The sequence below is a fragment of the Gadus macrocephalus genome, chromosome 21 (genome assembly GCF_031168955.1).
Source record: "Gadus macrocephalus chromosome 21, ASM3116895v1".
Classification (NCBI taxonomy): domain Eukaryota; kingdom Metazoa; phylum Chordata; class Actinopteri; order Gadiformes; family Gadidae; genus Gadus; species Gadus macrocephalus.
In genome coordinates, this window is record NC_082402.1 from 4401261 (window position 1) to 4422081 (window position 20821).

The window sequence follows — 20821 nt, forward strand, 5'->3', positions numbered from 1 at the left end:
TGTTATCGGAACACAAAAGAATATCGCTTAATGCAAAATACTGAAACATCATTGTATCGTGACTTAAATATCGTGATAATATCGGTGTAGCGATGTTGACACTGCAGTTTCAGATCAGGATTTTGACTCCAGTTCCAAGCAGTTTCTTCGCAAATCTTTGATCTGAGACCCTAACGCCGCCCACTGGGGTTCCTCCACACTGGGGTTCCTCCCCACTGTGGCTCCTCCCCACTGTGGCTCCTCCCCACTGAGGCTCCTCCCCACTGAGGCTCCTCCCCACTGAGGCTCCTCCCCACTGAGGCTCCTCCCCACTGAGGCTCCTCCCCGCTGGGTCTGACCGGCACGCCTCCTCGGGCCTTACCTTGTCGTACTTGCTGCTGGAGCCGAAGCCGAAGATGAGGAGGTGTCCGTGGGAGTCTGTGGCCGCAAAGTGCTGCCCGTCTGGGCTGCACTTGCAGTCGAACACGGCCCCGTGGCCCTGGCCCTCGATCTGGAGGGACGAGAGAACAGGGGTTTACTTTCTGTCGATTATACTCGCAACCACAGCCCTTCTATCTAAAATAGTCAACAAAATATGTTACGCATAATCTTCGTGCCGGTGCCGGTGCCGAGTCAACCGATTCCTTGGAATCATTAGCAAGCCTGCTTAACGATTCCGCTTATCGGTTCCGGTGAAATGCGTCATGACGTCACACACACGCTGCTTTGTTTTGGTTCAGAACGCAGCAAACATGGCGCCGCCGAGGAAGAAGCGCATTGTGCGTTCACACCAAACGCGACGGGGCGACAAGATCCCATACAAAGTGAACGTAGAGACGCGTATCGAGAGCTCTAGAGCTCTATATATAATAGTATATAATATAATATAATTGTATATATAATATCACGGCCAACAGCTCTGTGCGCCCTCCGGATGGCCGTAGCGTGGGGAGCTCTCATAGGGATTGGGCTTCTCGGGGTTTGTTTACCGGCGTTGCTATGGTTTCCGGTCTTGTGTGTTCCAACGGTGTATTAGGTAGGCCCATCTAATAAATCTCTGTCTAATCAATACTTCATTTTGTTTATGTCAGTTGAATTTTGTTACAAGTTGAATGCAAATGGGCACTGTTAGCATTCCAAAAGGCACAAGCTCTTACTTGACTGTTTTCAGTCTGTGTTTTTAGTTTTATGGCACATAATGATGGCATTTGGGCTTAAAAAGCCAAACATATATTTTTGGTCTTGACCAATTGATTTGAAAATGTACAATTTCCTAATACTAGACGCACTTCTGATCAGACATTAGCGAGATTTAATACAAACAAACACATTTGTACTTATTTTCTCCCCCAATGAGAATCGATAAGAGAATCGACAAGGAATCGGATCGATAAGCAGAATCGGAATCTGAATCGTGAAATTCTTATCAATTCCCATCCCTAGCGCCTCCATCATCCTCGAGCCATTAATATGTTTTAGCAGTCATCGATTGACCCTAGCTACTGTAAACAGACACTCCGGTTGTTAACGTTAACCCCTGGGGGCACATCACGGGCATGTTGGGGACGGGGACCAGGAAGGAACAACCGGTGAGAACAGCCCAGAGCAGAGAGGGGGAGGACCAGCCCGACAGGGCCTGGCCAAAGCAGGCGCAGTACGCTGCTCTGCCAATGTGGGTCAAACGCAGAGCACAGAGGAAAGGCAGGGAGAAACCGCTGGTGATTAATAGACACTGTGAACCCGCCGACCGGCTCCCGGCTGGCCGGCCAACCTGGTGGCCCGCTGGTTCCGAGGCTGGAATCAATCCGTTGCCAAAGAAACGGAACCAGGAAGTGTAAGACAATGACTTCGGTCAGTGATACACACTCGCAGGCATGTACCACTACGCACGCACACAACAACTTTGCCAAAAGCCAACGGTGGCTTTGTGTCACATGAATGCATGCATGCACACTCATAAACACCCTCTCTCTCAGGAACACTCGCCCAATTTTTTCCTCCCACACCCACACCCACACACACACCCACACACACACACACACACACACACACACACACACACACACACACACACAGTAAACAAGGTGTCGGGTGAAGATGAGCGGGAGGAAGTGGGGGGAGGGTGGGGGCGGGGCCTCACCATGTTGAAGTAGGAGCGGATCTTCACGCCCCTCGCCAGGTCCCACACGATGCAGTTGCCGTCGTGGCCCGCCGAGAAGAGGATCCGGGGGTCGAAGGGGTGCGGCTCCAGCACAAACACCTCGTCCTCGTGACCCTGGACGCCACAAACAAAGCAAACTAATAAAATACACAAAATGGCCGAAAAAAGTGTGAGGACCAGACAGCCGACGACGGGACCGCTGACGTGGTCCGTCAACACCCCGAGGCGCGAGGGAGAGATGGAGTTGGGGGGGGGGGGGGGGTGAGCGTGTGTGTGTGAGTGAGCGAGTGAGCGAGTGAGTGAGTGAGTGAGTGAGTGAGTGAGTGAGCGAGTGAGCGAGACCTCTGCTAGTGTCGTAGAGAACTGGCGTTGACCCACGTGTACTTTGTGTGAACCCAGAACCTGGTAACCCGCGGCTAAGAACAGACAGTACTAGTGTATTAGGAGTTTGTGTTATTAACTGACTAATAGACTGCGGTTAGTCGGGTAAGGGAACACTGCATGCATTCATCAGGTGTGAATTGTCCCGTTTCTATCACGTTTCACCTGTCAACGATTGAAATGCACAACGATTCTCGATGCTTCTGGACGGGTCAAATTTTCTGGCTACTGTTTCATAAATTAAAATCAGCCGATAAATATGAAGTGCCCTTTTATTCGGAAAGGGCTACAACTCAACAGTCTATAGGATAAAAAACATTTGCCTATTCACTAACATTATCCGTGTGACCCAACTTAGTTTGTCAAGGATAATAAAAAAAACATAAATCCTTCTGAAGTGCATTACTAGAGGGTTGTTAGTTATCTATAAAATAAGGTTTTCACATAACAGCTCTAACACAACCTGGTCACATCTGGAATCAATGTTGACCAATGATTGAATGACTTCAATAATGTTGTAAATAAAATCCCATCCTAGGGTTTTTCAGGCATCTTATAAATACCATTCATATCATGTAGATATGTAATTTGGTCAAGATTTGAAGTAGGATATACTGTATAATTAAATAATCCAAAATAGACTTCGCCTTAGCCTTTGCTGAAACTATAATAGGTTAGTTTGCCAACTGCTAGCGGCTGGCCTGTGTAGGGGGATTTCAAGATATGTACTCTTTCAACTACAGTGACCTGATGCTGGGATCTTAAGAGGTGATCCCCGGTAGTGGTCCTGTGTGTCTAGCGGTGTAAACCTGCCTAGGAGACTGGCAGCAGAACCGCTCTCTACAGCCATTATTTGGTTAATAATCCTACTCAAACGTCTAACTACAAAGTGAAACAACAAAAGCTATTACAGCAATCACAAACAATTATGAATTATTTTTTCATGCAGGCCTGATTACATTCCCAAACCCCCGATTATGTTCTGTCACTGCATCGACGCAGAGTCGTTCACTTCTGCATCGCGAGCTTGCATCGCAGCTTATAATTGAGAAACCACACCTCTAGTTTGCATGCAACCTGCATCTGGATAGTTAAGAAAACAGTACTTATTCATTCCTTTTTGTTTAATCAATGTATGTCAATGTATTATTTTGTCGGGGTTTAAAGTGTTCTCAATTCTGACTTGGACTTGCCATTCACCAGCCATCCCATAATGTAATGTTAATGCATTGTAATCACATGCATTCGTCCTATTCTGGTTTAAGATCCGTTGAATGTGAATGCGTTCAGGAGTCAAGAGTAAAAAAGGGTTATAAGTGTTGAATATAAAATGGGCGTCGCTAGTTCTGGCGGGACACACATCAGCCGACAGCTAACGCGGTCCAATCAAACGCACATACACAGACAGGCTGTCAATTTGAAGACCTTCCATCTCAAACACTCGCTCTGCCACGTTGAGTGTGCCGAGCTGAATATCGCTCACCCTTGTCAGAAGTGACGTTCCTGTCAGAGACTAAATCTAACTGCATGTCTGTCTGTCGGCGTCCATACACATGTGGGCAGGAGTAATGCGAGTGTAAGAACATCAAACTCCGAAACTCACGTACCATGAGAACGTGGACCAGGCTCCCGGTGGTGGAGTTCCACACCTTGATGGTGAGGTTGTTGGCGGCGGTGATGACGGTGCCGTCATGGCGATCCCACGCTACCATGGTAACCTTCAGCTTGGTCACCTTGTCTTCCAGCGGGGGAGGGTTGTACTTCCTGTGGGAGCGCGATGCAGGGAGTTGGTTGGAATACAAAAAAAAAAAAAAAAAAAAAGGATATGTGGGACACTTGGAACTAGCTTGTCGCTTTGAATTCCAGGCCACATCTGTGGTCCATTATCTGAATATCTGTAACAGAATGACGGAAAATCTGTCCATGAATCGATTTCATGGCACAGATTTAGACAAAGTTATATTATGTAGGTCTACAGGTTGAGACCTCGGTGGTTTTCCACAGTTTTATGAAATTAAACAGCTAATAAAACCAATAGACAAGAAGACAAATGCTTCCGCAAGCAATCTCTATGCAAAACATTAGGATGGCGGATCTGTCCTACAACCTATTGTTTAGGTTAAAAAAGCGCTTTCCGTCTACTTTTCAATAGGGCTTTCTTGCAAACCTCAGACTTTTTTTATTTAATTTCAACCTGTTCTCCAGACAGAGTTGGGACGGCCTAGCGTAATAAAGCCCAGCCGCGTTGAGAGTCTGACACCACGTCCACCAAGCAGAGAGCCACGTGAGTGTGCGTTCGTGGGACGCTGGGTGGACATACCCGGGTAATTTGGTCTGCATGTCCAGCAGAAGGCTCTTCCAGCCCTGAGGCTGCAGCTGCCAGATCCGCGCCGTACCATCTCTGCTGCCACTCACGAACCTACACACATGAACGCACACACACACACACACACATGCAGTCACACACACACACACACGACACACAAACCGACACACACAGGCATGCAGACCAACAAACACACCCACAGAAAGACAAACACACAAACAGAATAATACATTAGATAAACAGATTTTTTTTTAGGATTCCCTAAAAGAGGGCCTGTGAAGCCTGTCTCCTTCTACCTTCCTTAGCGCAGCTGTACACACCAAGTATAAACACAAACATGAATACTGTCCCAACTGTAAATACAAGAGTCTCTCTCTCTCTCTCTCTCTCTCTCTCTCTCTCTCTCTCTCTCTCTCTCTCTCTCTCTCTCTCTCTCTCTCTCTCTCTCTCTCTCTCTCTCTCTCTCTCTCTCTCTCTCTCTCTCTCTCTCTCTCTCTCTCTCTCTCTCTCTCTCTCTCTCTCTCTCTCTCTCTCTCTCTCTCTGGGCTGAGCATGTTTTCTGCAAACACCTCACACAATCCTTTACCAACAAGCATTGGTGTGAGACGTCAAGTGCAAGTGTGTGCGTGTGTGTCTATACATGTGGGTGACATGAGAACAGGTAGTGTGGTGTCTTGCGGACAACAGCAACTCACATTACAATACCCTTGCAGTTCTTTCCCTCCCTCACTAAACACACTCACACAACCACCCCCATACCGGAACACACACACAAACACTTCACCTGTCACTGCCGTTGGAAAACTGGATACTGTCCACTTTATCCTGGAGGAAAAAAAAACAGGGGAACCAAATTAAAGTCATTGTACCGAACCTCCATAGTAAATATTGTCAAACAAGGCTTTGCATTTTGTTGGCATTACCGAGAGGCAATGCAAAGTCGTCTTTTATTCAGGAACAAGGAGATGGAAACCAACAGGCAGGCAGACAGAAAGACAGTTGGAGAAATAGGCAGAGATACACACAGACTCACTGTGTGAGACTCTAGTTCGGAAATCTTCTCTGGCTGTCCCGATCCAAAGTAGTACACCCGTATAATGTGATCGGTGCTTCCTGTGGCTAGAAACATACCACCTAGACACACACACATACACAAGGGTGAGCACACATGAAAAAAAAACACACACAAACAAATACACACACACGAAAACACACCTACACAAACACGCACACACACACACACACACACAAGCGTGAGTACACGAAAACACACATGCACACACATACAAACCCACACAAACATAGAGCACATGAAATCAACACAGAATATAATAGAAAAACTAAACATTCATCATGTTTAAATAACAATTTATCGCCTCATCCTTTATCCCCTAAGGGGCCTTGTTCCTATGGCACAGCTCTAGCTGTAGATAATTGAGGTACTTCGTCAGCTTGATATAATACGTGCAGAAAACCCGTTTCGGAAACAGCTTGCTAAATAAATGTTTCACTTAAATTAGTCATTCTCCGGGTTACCTTTTAAAACGAGTTACTCATTGCCCTCCATTCCAAATACAATCCACTACTAAACTCGATACTAGAACACAAATCCTTCAGGGAAAGATTCTTCACTGCTCACTTGGCTAAAGATCAGTCACAGGCCTGCATATTTGCACTTTTATATATGCACAGTTTACTCTCAATAGACTTTAGTCACGTATATGCTTTACACACATGGACATATATGCATGGACTAAAAGTAGGTTGTGTTTACCTGCACTGAAGGAGGAGCAGATCATTTGCACGCCAGGTCGGGAACGCTCGGTGAACTTACTGGGTCTATGACTAAACACACACACACACGTACACGCGCACACACACACACACACTTATATAAGAGTTTGAATTGAAAATCAGTCAGCTTGTATTTTGAGTGCAGTTTTGTATTCCCAACGTCAACGTGGTGTGAACTAAATGTGACAAAATGGTTAATTGCAAACAAGTATGTACTGTGTATATGGCTGTGTGCGTACCTGTGTGTGTGTGTGCGTACCTGTGTGTGTGTGTGTGTGTGTGTGTGTGTGTGTGTGTGTGTGTGTGTGTGTGTGTGTGTGTGTGTGTGTGTGTGTGTGTGTGTGTGTGTGTGTGTGTGTGACTCACCAGAACTTGAGTGTGCGTGCGTCCCACTGCCAGAAGCAGATGGTGCCGTCCGCTCCAGTAGAGGACAGGTAGCGCTTGGAGCCGCTACAGAGAGGAGAGAACTGCAACGCAGCCAATTAGAGAAGAGGATGTTAGTGTGGCAGCCAATCAATAGACGACACAGGGAGATAATGACTTTGTAAAAAAAAAGAACATGAAAATAACCAAAATACCCATTTGGAGACACAAAATTCTCTGCCACATTAATTCAGGCCTACCAGACCCATATAATAATCAACAACTTGAATTATAAACAACTCGAAAAATGAAACTTCTGCATTAAATTAAACCATATTACATTAACTTAGTCAGAGTCAAGGTTATACACTTTCTGCATAGTTCTTCATACACGTGCAGAACCGAGTACATAAACACATGTGCATACACTCAGCGGACAAGCACTGGTACACAACACACACACATCCCTTTCTAAATGGTTGAGACACACACACACACACACACACACACACACACACACACACCTGTTTAAATGGTTAATAAACACACACACACAAACACACACATAAATCCCTATCTAAATGGCTACACAACACACACCCATACTACATCCCTGTTTAAATGGTTAATAAACTCACACACACACACACGCACACATAAATCCCTATCTAAATGGCTAACACACACACACACACACACAGCCCCACCCACCTGCAGGGAGGTGATGGAGGCGGCGTGCCCCTCCAGCACGGCCAGCGGGGCGCAGGTCTGCAGGCACCACACCCGGATGGTCTTGTCGCAGGAGCCGGCGGCCAGCATGGTGTTCTCGTAGCTGACCGCCATGTCCGAGATCTCAGCCGCGTGGCCCCGCAGCGTGGCCAGCAGCCGGCCGTCGTCCGTCCCCCAGATCTTCACCAGGCAGTCGTCAGAGCCCTGGGGAAGAGGCGTTGAGTGGGTGAGTGGGTGAGTGAGTGAGTGAGTGAGTGAGTGAGTGAGTGAGTGAGTGAGTGAGTGAGTGAGTGAGTGAGTGAGTGCCAGGGAGGAGTGAGGGGAGTGGTAGGTCTGGCAACCTGCTGGCTCCATCCCCCAGGCCATACATGGACTTCCTCCAGTTAACGAGGCAGGCCTGAGGGTCGTTAAGCTGGAGTGCTTGCAGCTAAAAGGGAGAGCAGGCTACCACAAGCCGGAGCTAGGGCTAGCAAGATACAAAGAGGACTGGATCATAAAGGAGTTGGATGACCCTTTTCCCACCCTGGTTGTGTTTACTAGGTGAATAAACCATCCTAAGTTGAACCTGCTTGGTGAGTTAATAATTAATAATAATAATAATAATTCATTATATTTATATAGCGCTTTTCAATGACCCAAAGACGCTTACAGAAGGGGGGGACCTAACTCACCACCACCAGTTGTGTCAGTATTGTCTATTCAACTTGGTGGCGTGGAAACCCCACATCCACAGGCCCGCTACAATATGTACAGCACTCTGTGTCATACGTTAAAATACATAATTAGTCAGGGATGACACAATAAAGCCCGAAGGCTCATTTCCATTGTAGTCCTTGAAAGAAGGAAGGTGGATGAAGAGGAGGAAGAAGAGGAGGAGGAGGAGGATGATAACATTATGATCCATATCCGTAGGTGATGTGATTCAGGATGGACATGACCCAGGGCAGGGTTTGCGTACGTTTGCGAGGACAAAAGTAAATAACAAGTAAAGATTTGAGACTGAATTACGCTCTCTTTCTGAATGGGTTTGACACCGATGACGTGTTGGAATCTGAAGCGCCAAATTGCTTTTGGCCAATGCAACTGCAAAAATTGAATTATTGAGAGACAAGACACGATGTAAACACTAAAGAAACTCAGAGAAAACACGACGTTTCAAGAGGAATTTACAGACTTCACGTCAATAGTAGTTTGACAATGAAGATTCTTTCTTGTGTACACGGCGGCTGTAGGTTTTTGAAATACTGTGAAAGCTTTAGCAAAGATGTTTTAAACACATCCACACTTTCTTCCAGTTTACTGTACCCAAAACAACTGTGTGCAAATTTGAGATTTAAAAGCAGGACTCGTGGGAAAATGGAAAAGAGGATTAGAATGAAGGAGTCAAAGTCGGTCAGCCTGAGTCACCAGAACACAGGTCCTTATAAGGTCATGTCCGTTATTTGAGGTTTGCAGCGGGGAAAAACCTAAACCAGGCACAAATTCTTCTTATTGTTGTTCGGATATCTTTTCTACAAATCTATTATTTTCCACACAGAATTGCTGACAAAAGTAAATGTGCAGAAGTGTTTTTCCTGTTCACCAATCTTACAAGACTGTTAGAGAGGACTGTTGGAATTAAGGACTTTAAGGATTTAGCTGTGTCCTTGTTTGACATTGGCAGCCATTCACACTGGAGTACGCAAACCAATCTGCATAATTAGCCCAAAATCACTTATAAAATACTATCGCCATGCATAGGAGAGGCGTATATAACTGACACACTTTGTTAACAGTTGTAAGAGAAAATATAATCTGAAAATTACAGGTATCACGCCATTCCAAACAAACTGTTTATCATTCCTACTGCTGCATGGCTATTTTATAAATCATGTTACACATTTTATTGTTCTTTATGTTTGGATAAGTGAGGGAAGTGTATTGCTAAATACGTGAAGATAAAAGCACTAATATTGTTTTTGTGTGTATTGAGGAAAACGCTAAGTAAGTGCACCACAAGTAGAAGTTATTAGGTTTGAGCTAGCCAGGGTAACATCCACTGGATGGCTGGTGGTTTACCGCGCATTACAGAACCCAACCTGTTTATTGTCTGAGGGGAATTAATTAACCCTTACCCAGAAAGGTAGAAGGGCACTGGCTAGTATAGTGGCTAGAGTGACTCCTAGCTGGAAGGTTTGTAGTCTCAGTCAAAACAGTAATAGTAGCAGCAAACATTTAAAGTTTTACGTTTCAATGTAGAGACAGAAACTTTGTTATGATAATTTTATATTAGGAAAACTATTCAGGTTGTTAACTCAAATACATCCATCACACAGCAGCCCTGACATCCAAAAAGAAGGATGCCTTATCATGAAATATCAATAACTCAGTTTGGCCATCAAATGTATCCATCCATTTATGTTCCCAACCCAGCCATTACAGACATGCTGATTGATCTCCCATAATCACTGGGCAACAGCTACTGAACACTTCTAACAGATCAAGTAATCAATATCAGACATAAACTGGAATAGGATCTGGAGAAAGAGCAATGCATCAGATCCAAGATGACTCCAGCAACGCCTCTTAGAGAACCAGTTTCCTGTGCAATGATGAGCGGCCGTCATCAGCATGAACGCGCTTCTCTTCACAGTTTAGTCACTCAGCCCAGACGAAAACACTGCAGCGAAGCCCAACAAAGAATCCTAATGCAATGAACCAAAAATAAAATGAAATATATAAATATAAGTCATGAAAGGGGGGGGGGGGTGGATGGTACCGCTGGGAGGTGGGGGAAGAGGAGGAGCAGAAGGAGGAGGAGGAGATGGCGAGAAAGCAAGTCGGAGCCGGATGAATTTTAATTCTGGCGCTCAGCCAGCGTCTCAGAGGAAACAGTTTCTCCAGTTATGATGAAAAAGAAATAATAGCATAAAGGAGACAGAGACAGACGGGGAGAGAATGATAGAGGGAGAGATTGAGGTGTATGTGGTGGGGGGGGGGGGGGGGGGGGGCGGAGGGAGAAGGAAAGACAGAGACAGAGACAGAGAGATAGAAATAGAGACAGAGACAGAGACAGAGACAGAGACAGAGAGATAGAGATAGACAGAGACAGACAGAGACAGAGACAGAGACAGAGAGGAGACAGGGAGGAGACAGAGGCAGAGATAGAAATAGAGATAGAGACAGACAGAGAGATAGAGACAGACAGAGACAGAGAAAGAGAGAGAGAAGGAGACAGAGACAGAGAGATAGACAGAGAAGGAGACAGAGACGGAGAGAAAGAAAGAAAGAGAGAGAGAGATTCAGCGACAGAGAGAGATACTCACAGGGAGGGAAGAGAGAAGGAGGAAGAGTGAAAAAAAAAAAAAGTATGTCATCCAAAATAGAGATAGTGCTGCGCGACGTAGAGACAGAAAACGAGAGATAGAAAGCACAGGGAGACGAGAGATCAGGTTGATATAAAGCCCCCACTCCTCATCCCCCTCCACAACAGACAGCCCTACTTTAGAGGTTTTAAGAAGCGCGAGCTGAAAATGGTGAACAGCAGCCGGCTCTGTTGGACTGAAGGAACCGAAACAAGCATATGATGCAAAAATATTAAGCCACCATTATTACTGGGGGCAGCTTCGTGTTGGGCCGTACAGGGAACGCCAGCATCACAACTTGGTGTTTAGGAGAATTTAGCGCCCAACCAAGTGGAGGGCTCTTCGGCTTAAACCAGAAGAACTTCTTTGTTTCCACTGTTCCACTGTTTACATTGACAACCAGCCAGATAAGGTCTTAAAGAACAACCGCTCCTCATTAATAAAGAAGGAGCTGTGTGCTGCGTACATCTAACAGCACAACGTACTCAACGGCGGTCAGGGTAGTGCAGCCGGCAAAGGTTCAGGGTTCGATCCTGCAACCACATAAGTCTGAGTCATCTTTGAGGCCTTACCCCAACAGTATCTTCAAATGGAAGGAAACAGCCAAATCCCCTTTTCAGTTGAAAACGCTTCTGTTTTGGTCTCTTGTCATTTTTGTGAACGTTTCTATGATTATTTTGACTCAAATGTGTAAAGTTCTTAAATGGGGGAAATCTTCTGTGAAATAAGCTACTTCCGGGTAAAAATGCTTTTCCGGAGTGGTTGTTTTCTATCGGCTGAACACTTGTTCAAGCGAGTATGAAAGGGTTTTGAGAGCTGCTGACAACGCCACTCCAACCTGTTCCTATTGAGCCCAATATGTCTTTTTCTTCTCAAAACTTTTTTCTGAAACTGTCATGACTCTTTAGATCTCATTTTGTCACCCGTAGGAGGAATTTCCCCTGCTAGAGGTGGCTATTCCTCTGAATTCACTGCAAGTAGTTCTGAAATAACGTCGGAAATGACTCAATAGTAAACTGACTGGCTACATAGACTTTGTTACTACATTGACTTAGCTACTAGATAGACGCGACTACTACGTAGAACCATAGAAGGGAAACCAGCAGAGGTTAATGTGGCTATTAGATGGCACACCCACATGGTATGAGCATTGAAATGTTTAAATTAAATCTCCTAACTTTATTCATCGACTAGTGCATATGCTTCTGTAAATCACAGCCATCCCATCCATACCACTACCACTACTGTACACGTAATTTAAACCATATATTCTCCTGTGGGGTCTATCTATGTAGTTCATTCTTGCATTACTGTACCATAACATGTTGTGTTGATTATCTGTGACCAATAATCACGAACAAAATGATGTTTTTTTACCCAATAAAATGTGTCTCGTTAAAAAGTGTTTATCGGAAAGTAATGAGATGCTAGAGCTCGCGCTGTGACCTCAAACATTCCCAGCACAGCATTGAGTAGCATCAGACAAAAAGCCCTGATGTAGGGGCTGTCTGAAGAGACTGGGATTATCATGTTGTATACAAAACCTTGAATAGTAATAGCATCGGCATTAAACATTTGGTAAACATCAACAGCTGCCAACACAACATGAAGGCCCGACACAGGCTGAGGCAGTCTGAGGGCAACACTTCTATCTGGATGAATTAGCCCTGATAAAATCAAAACACACAGACAGCTCTAAGGCGCTGGTTGAACTACCTCCTAGCTTGTGAGGCTGTTGGTATCTCTGGTGTCTGGACATTTGTCCACAATAAGCGATACACACCAACGCATTAATTAAAAAGAGTCCAAAATGCATAAGGCATACTGTATTAAGGGACTCATTCAATTACCCATAAGGAGTTTATAAACCTTGAAGCCCTGAAAAAACGCACTAAATACACAAGCTAATGAATTAAACTGAAGCATGTGTTCTCTGTAACACAAACACGTAGCAACACATTTTCTGAACACAATACCCATAGCATCAGAAGCAGTTCACTTCCCGCAATCAGCATACACACACACACACACACATCAAGCATCACACACACATAATCACCAATACCCCCAGTCCACCTAGCAGAATGAGGGAAGACCAATACGCCTCTGTGATCGGGCCGACCCAGAGCTCCCAGTTCTCCTCCACTCTCACCCAATCGCCTCCTCCACCTACGCTACGACCTTCACCTCTGCACGCAAACCCCCCTGCCCCACACGCCGCCCACACACACACACACACACACACAGTTTCGGGAAATCAGACAAGTCCTCCCCAGCCTTTACCGTGAAGATGCGGCGGCCGGTGCGGTCGAACGTGACGCAGTAGACGGAGGAGAGGTGTCCCAGGATCCTCTTGTGCATCTTCATGTGCTGGTAGACCGCCGTGGGCAGTAGCTGCCGCAAGCGGTACGAGCCGTTCAGCCGACGCCCATGACCCGTCTCCACTGGTCGTCGTAAAGAAATAAAAAAGAAAAACATATGCATACCGGTGAGAAAAATACACGCGAGTACTTTTCTATCCCATTCTTAAGTACTGAGACGCAGCAATGCCCCTAGCACTGTCTATAGTACTGTTGTCCTACATAAGCAGAGAGGCGGAGGCATAAACATAACAGGCATGAACATAAAGAGGAATCACCCAGCCAGGGTAGAACGCCGGTCATTCAGTACAGTCAGTGCAGTATAAATAAAATGTATTATTATTATTATTATCTTTTGCCCGGCGATCTACGGGCTTCACGTACTAGATGTGGCTGACTTCATGATGACTTGTGCAAACTTCAAACCTGCTGTGGCTAATCTATCAAACAAATAGAAAAAGTATCCAAATCCCGGATTAACAGCCTGGCTTGCCACAGCACGAACCAGCGGGATACTACAACATTACCCCTGTTCACGCTGTGTCCCTGCGGTAACACTGACATTCCGGTTTACTATGCCTAACGGTTACTTACAGGGAACGTATGCACATGCCATTAGGAAGCAGCCAGCGGCAAGGCCTCTTACATAAGGGTGACTACAGACACGTTGCAGAGATAGGGCATCGCACCCAGTGCCTTAGAGATGGAGGCTGACACAAACCATTGGCGCTTCCTCCAAAGACATGCGTTCGCATGCCCTACCTTTGCTACACCTCGTCTCTAGTGTACACCGCTATTTTTCATCCCTCATTGACCCTCACAGCAGCTGATCTGCCACTGAGAAGGGCGGCGATCACACATCTGTGATTGATACGCGGGATCAATTCGGTCCCGCGAGATTCAATCATTGGTCCTAAACGACCCCTTCGACACCGTCTCGTACGCAGGCAGGCAACGTGGACCGAAGATATATATTTTCCCTGCACAATTCACTCAGTGATAATGGACACGGCATTTCTAACATAAGACACTCAAATAAGCGCCCGGAAGTAAGGGCTTTGGTATCCGTGATGATAGCACGAGGGCGTGTGTTATTACCAATGTTAGGAGGGCTCCCGTAGATGACGGGCGGCTCCGGGGGGCGTCCACAGTGTAACGCCGCCAGCGCCGATCCCTTCCACACCACATGCTTGCAGCCTGCAGGGGAAGCACAAACCCCCCCACACACGCGCACACACAATTTAACATAAACCCACAAACGGATGCCGTGTGGAACTTGGCATCACTTGGATGAATGGTCTGTGCAGCGAATGCAAGGGTAAGCACTCGCATTATCTGCGCTCTGTGTGTGTGTGTGTGTGTGTGTGTGTGTGTGTGTGTGTGTGTGTGTGTGTGTGTGTGTGTGTGTGTGTGTGTGTACTGTAGAAAGCCAAACGCCAGAGGGGGAATTTCACCGTTCATTTTCTGCCCGTGTTCAAGTGTGTATGGAGGAATATATTTGGAACGACTCAGCTTACGTTCATGTGCACTTGTGGATGATTGTGTGTGTGTGGTTGTGTTTCATTATTAACCATATAGACAGGGATGTGTCTAAATGTATGTGTGTGTGTGCGTGTGCGCGTGTATGAACCTTTGTGTTTGTGTGCGTGTTTTGTGCCACTGGGTACATTTGTCTTCCTGTGAGTGTATAGCTGTGACTGTAGGTATCCATGTGTGTGTGTGTGTGTGTGTGTGTGTGTGTGTGTGTGTGTGTGTGTGTGTGTGTGTGTGTGTGTGTGTGTGTGTGTGTGTATTTGCGCATGCATGCGTGAATCCCTCTGAATGTACTGTAGATAAATATAACAGCATGGCGGCGCTCACTCTTGCTGGTGCGGAGGAGGTTCTGCCTCCCGGCCCCCAGCAGGCTGTGGAGACCGGGCACGCTGGCGGGCACCTCTCCCTCCAGCAGGGGACACACCCTGGAGCACACCTGGAGCAGGTGGTCCGGCCCCACATGCCTGTGTATCTTCACCTGTGTACACACACACACACACACACACACATGCATCAACACAAACAGAAACACACAAACACATCCATGCACACAGAAACACACACACACACACACACAAACACATCCACGCATCCACACACACACACAGTGGTTACACTCAGAGCAGCAGACTCTGCAGGAGTGCTTAGGATGCGGTGCGTGTGCCCTTGGAACGCACCGCCTCGCCCCAGCCCGCTCCAGAGATGTTGCCCTCTCAGAGATCCACGGCGTGCAATGCATACCCATGTCTCTCTGAGCTTTTCTGAAAAAATTATCCCATTAAAAAGAATAAGAATTTCCTCTAACAATTTCTCTCTTTTTTTTTTTACGGCAAAATGTGTGAAATGTATAGAGGTGAATTGTAAGTGTGTGTTAAGCAACATCTTAACATCTCAGCAGGAGCCAGACACACTGCTGCATTTCAGAAATTGTGTATATTAGTGGTTTGTTATTACAGAATCATAAAACTACCCTCTCAAATATCTATTCCTTCTTCCCTGTGCTCCTTTAAAAAACGAGGACCTTTAGGTCCAACGTTTTGAATCATGCACACATTGTATTATTGTTGGCCTTATAAGCATATCTATTTCAACTGTCATTGTTTATGCTTTCGTGTGATTTTCTATTTTGGAAAAAAGATATGCATACATGAAGTGCTTGAAGGATAGAGATAAACACATAACAAAACAATCCACTATTGGAAAAATAAGAACGGCCAAATATCTAAATCATGAAAGTCAATCCACATAAAACAGATGTCGAGGAATGATTGTTTGTAATAATGTCACGATTCTATTGTCTCATTTGCATCATGGGTACTGTAATGTTTAACATACCCCTTCCCCCTCATTTGCTCATATAAAATTGACACACCTAGAACTCCCCACTGCTAGATTCACACACTAGGCCTACACACGCACAATTAGTGACCCCTTAATTGCCTCCTAGCGGGCTCGCCTGGCTGAGGAAAATGCATTTGCTAAAGCCATGCTTGCATACGAGCGTGCACTGCTTAAAAGGCACACACCCACTTGCTCCGGCGCACGAGGCTCCAGCAGTCCGAAACACATGCACCAAGAAAATGTGGAAACGATCAAAAAGCTAACATTGCTGAAACATTTCAATCCCCAGACACTGACCCACTCCTGCAACTCCCTGCTCCTCCTCATAGCTATTTCAATTGTATTTGATTTAGCCATGTTGTCCCCATGCATTGCTCATAGAAATAATACTAACATAATAACGAGCTAAAGGAACTACGTGGGGTGTAATGAATGTCATGCCATTAACGAAAATAGATTGGTGGTTGTGTCTAGGCTACCCAATTAACGTTTTCATGTGAAAATGCACCCATGATTAAATCATTAAAACGACCGTGAACCTATAGTCTTATTGTCTCGTTTAAATATATGTTGCTCGAAAAATATTGCAGCAATAGCCTACTAAATTACACCGAGTTCCTTGGGTATCTTAAAAAATAAACAAGATAAAAATATATATAACATCGAATTAATTAACATTAATTATCATAATAATCTGATATTGTTAACCGTGTTAATTGCTCTATCTATTTTACGTTGGGTGTGATGACACCGTTCGTTGCTCCAATAACAGTCCACCCAAAAAAACATCGCCTCCCCTTCATTTAACACGACACCATCCACCGCTGACAAACGCCACAACAGCACGCCGTCAAACGCTTCCAAACACAACCACTCCTTTTGTCTCATAATTAAGATCACGTCGCATTTTAATAGACAAGCGACCGAGAGAGAGGCAGTATCCACCACGGACAGCCACAGCACGGCGCGTCATCACGAGCCTCGCTCCGGAGGGGGGCCGAGAGAGTGTGTGTGGGGGGGGGGGGGGGGAGCAGGAAGATTAAAACACACACAGCCACACATTCTGAATCATCTCTTAACCTATAGATTAACATCCACAACATCACTCCCCAGTTCATGATAGGACGGGATAAGGGATCTGTGTATGGCGATGTCAAAGGAGACCCGAAAAACATAGGATTTTTTAATTTATTAAATAGGGCATAGGTCACTTTCATTTCGTTAAATAGCCAAAATATAAACTTTCAAAAACACAAGAAAACACCATGCACACTATTCGAGTCGATAACCATTGCGTACATATTTAACCCTACCACGATTAATTCCTTACACGCCCACATGCGAAAAAACAATCCTGGCACGAACACTATTTGCTGATAGGACAATTATCCCGCAAATTAATAAAACAAGTACAAGGTATAACTCCTATCTAACCTCGCATGTCCACATAAAGCGATTTCACTTCTCTTGCCGTAACGTGAACACACACACACTCTCGCCTCCATTCACACGCAAGCTCCAAGAGCTACAACCGCGATCCTAAACCCACTTGCATCCTGCACAATCCTTTTATTGACGTACAGTTTAAAAAACCCAACTAAACTCGTGTTTAATTCCCCCCTCGTGTGTTTTCTACCCTCGTTCACACATCCCAGCTATTGCAGGACAAGAGCGCCTCCTCGCCCGAGCTGTGGCGCATGGTGTCCCTCCTCCGGATCGTCGCGCTCCTACACCACAACACTCATGACGTAGGCCTACCAACATTTCACACACACACATTTTCCAACAACTATTAAAGTATTTTGGACCATGCATGTCCCCAAACTCCCAGAGAAGGGGGGAACACGAGAGTCAGGGTGCCGTGTCGTCGGTGGTCAATGGCACCCGATCTGGGCGCCAGCCCTGCCACCACTACAAGGTTGCTTTTGAGTGTGTTTCACCTGATTTAAAAATGCGGGAAATTCAATTTTTATTTTGCTCTCTACAAACTTTTTCTCTGTTATAGAGACTCGCTTACCAAATTTTCGTATGTCCCAGGGTGTTCCTGTCCTGTCCAGTCCAGCCTTTTGGGGAGCAGCTGGGGTGGGAAAATAGGCACGACCGTGTGGTTCAGTGCATGACTGTGTCAAGTAGTGTTTAAAAACATTAAATGGTATATCTAAATACAAATCACGTTATAAAGGACGGTGCGGATAGACTAATCTCCCTCGTAGTGCTGACTGCTTACCTCCTTCTCCTCCACCTCCTTTATCAGGGTCTGAAAAAAGGGAAATAATACCAAATGAGGTGACCAGTACAATTTCGGATACGTTCTAAATTATACCAAAACACATAAACACAAACCTCGGCTGCGTTTTGACACGGTCCAGCTTCTAGAAATCGGGCTATTAGGAAGTACAGTTCTGGTTTGGGGGGGAGAGGACAGAAGCTGCGTTAGAGGAGGAGACCGAGCATATGAGGGGACATTAAACCATCCCGATGGCCCATTTCACCTTCTCCCTACTCACCAGAAGTCAATTGCGCGATGTATTTACTATCTGAATCCATTTTGCTGTTGTTTCGGGGGAGCTGGCAGAGCTGCGCCAGCCAATGTAATGGGTCTAGGTGGCTGCCCTGTAGCTGTCACTGTTTATCCACCAGGAAGAGGCTTCCTCCATTCAGCTCCACTCACGGCCAAGCGCTCAGAAGCAGTTCCGGCTACGCGTGTATTCTTCCGCCCCGATGACAAATAGTACGGACTCTATTGCTCTACGGAGACATAATGTAGCCCATCCATACGGGCCGAATCGTCGAGCTATGGGAGAATGTGGTCTTTCTTGGGGTAAATTATCGACACGCTCAAGCCTGCTATCAAGTAATGTCGTTTCTATTTTACCCCACTCCCCTCCCCCTCAACGAAACAGCGCAAGCCATCTGCGCAGGAATACGAAGTGGTGTGCTTTACGCACACACACACAAACACAAGAGGGGAGGTAGAAATGGCAACCTTCAAGGGTAGAGAAAATGTGGCATATTTCTTGATTGTAGCGAAGTGTCCATTATAACGATGACTATTGTTTGCTTTGCTTGTATTTATACGATAAACAATAACAAACGGGTGCAATCGGGCAACTTATTTACATTTAACACACTCGATGTAACCTCTCGGAACGTGGCTGCTCTGCTTAAGAAGCATTGCAAGCAAAGCGTTTGATCGCAAATCCTGTATTTGTGTGCATGCGTTCTTTATTTTCCTTTCCCTCGGTTATTATTCTGTCGTCGGCATGTAGCAAGATGTCCAACACACCCACTCGTTTGGTGGGTCGTCCATTTCTCCTCCAAATACTGCCTAGCAGTAAAATGGGGGAAGGGTTGGAGAAGGGGAATGCAGTTTAATGAATAAAAACCGCGTGAGTTACAGGGATTCAGATTGAGTGGTATTTTGAGACATCAAGATTCTATTTCAGTGACCCAATTTAAAAGCATAAGAATTAAATAGATCCGGAATTATATGTAAGCTTTTGGAACTTGCCTACATTCCGGCTGCAAATGGTTCAGACATAATAAAGATGAACTGCCTATTTGTTTACCCGTTACCTTAAAATGTCTTGTCATATTTAATTCCAAGATTTTGTATACTCTGTTTTACTTTCGTCCCTTTCAATCTCTTCATTGTAACAAAAACGTTGTGAGCAAATGTAATTATCTCCTCTCATTATCTCCACACTGTGGGCCTTCCTCATTTGCAAACTAACTGCTTTGTTGAGGGAACCTTTGAGATGGTGTTAGATTTTATTTTTAGGTAGATTTTACCTGACTTGGAACAAAGGCAGGCGCCAAAGGACTGAATCAAATTAGCAGAAACTTCCCAGGCCCTGGCTGAACCAAACATTTTGGTCGCAGTTATAATTTTAATTACTGATGCTAAACTGTGTAATGATAAACAACTTTAGGCCTACCAACCAAAGTCACCACTCCCAGACTAGAGTATCTTAAACTAAGACTGTGTTTCATCCTTAAACTCAGATTACAACATTATGTGTGTGAATATAAAAATCTAAATATGTCTACATGGTCCCATGTAATAATGTTTGACCCTCATGAATGAAAACAGGCAGTGATATAGCTTAAATCGCCTGTCCTTGATTAAACATTTTGTTTCCAAACGCAGTATGCTGTCAATTCAGGATTAATTTTGGAGTTGAACAGTGCAAGAATAACACAGCAGGGAATAGGTCTACACTGTAAGGAAGATAAAATCGAATTTTGTGTAAACTATTCACACCATAAGTGGGCATTGATACCTGTATACAACCCGACAAAACAGTATTGCATCAGTAGTGCATCATGCATCTTCATCAGTTTACCTTAGGATGTAGGTCAACCAGCTGCAGTCAGACCTGCTCTTCCAAATAATCCCTTGGCTTTTGTGTTCATGAAAGGATGCATTTGATTGATTATTAAAAATAACAAAAACAACCAAACATTTGTACAAACCCCATGTCCCAACAGGATTGGACAGATGTGTATT

The 20821-nt window shown here is 45.2% G+C and overlaps 1 protein-coding gene across 1 annotated transcript in view; it reads right to left on the reverse strand.

Moving 5' to 3' along the window:
- Window positions 1–19601, reverse strand: part of phip (pleckstrin homology domain interacting protein) — a 43034-nt gene extending 23433 nt beyond the window's left edge. Inside the window, exons 1-16 of the mRNA XM_060042075.1 lie at window positions 18819–19601; window positions 18655–18713; window positions 18539–18568; window positions 18329–18388; window positions 15298–15448; window positions 14536–14634; window positions 13361–13521; window positions 7716–7937; window positions 7008–7108; window positions 6622–6692; window positions 5881–5981; window positions 5632–5672; window positions 4842–4940; window positions 4129–4285; window positions 2120–2254; window positions 362–490 (exon numbers count right to left, since the gene is read on the reverse strand). Coding sequence (XP_059898058.1) covers window positions 362–490; window positions 2120–2254; window positions 4129–4285; window positions 4842–4940; window positions 5632–5672; window positions 5881–5981; window positions 6622–6692; window positions 7008–7108; window positions 7716–7937; window positions 13361–13521; window positions 14536–14634; window positions 15298–15448; window positions 18329–18388; window positions 18539–18568; window positions 18655–18713; window positions 18819–18858 — 1656 coding nt within the window. The 5' untranslated portion in view covers window positions 18859–19601. The remainder of the gene's footprint in view (window positions 1–361; window positions 491–2119; window positions 2255–4128; window positions 4286–4841; window positions 4941–5631; window positions 5673–5880; window positions 5982–6621; window positions 6693–7007; window positions 7109–7715; window positions 7938–13360; window positions 13522–14535; window positions 14635–15297; window positions 15449–18328; window positions 18389–18538; window positions 18569–18654; window positions 18714–18818) is intronic.
- Window positions 19602–20821: the final 1220 nt, after the last annotated feature.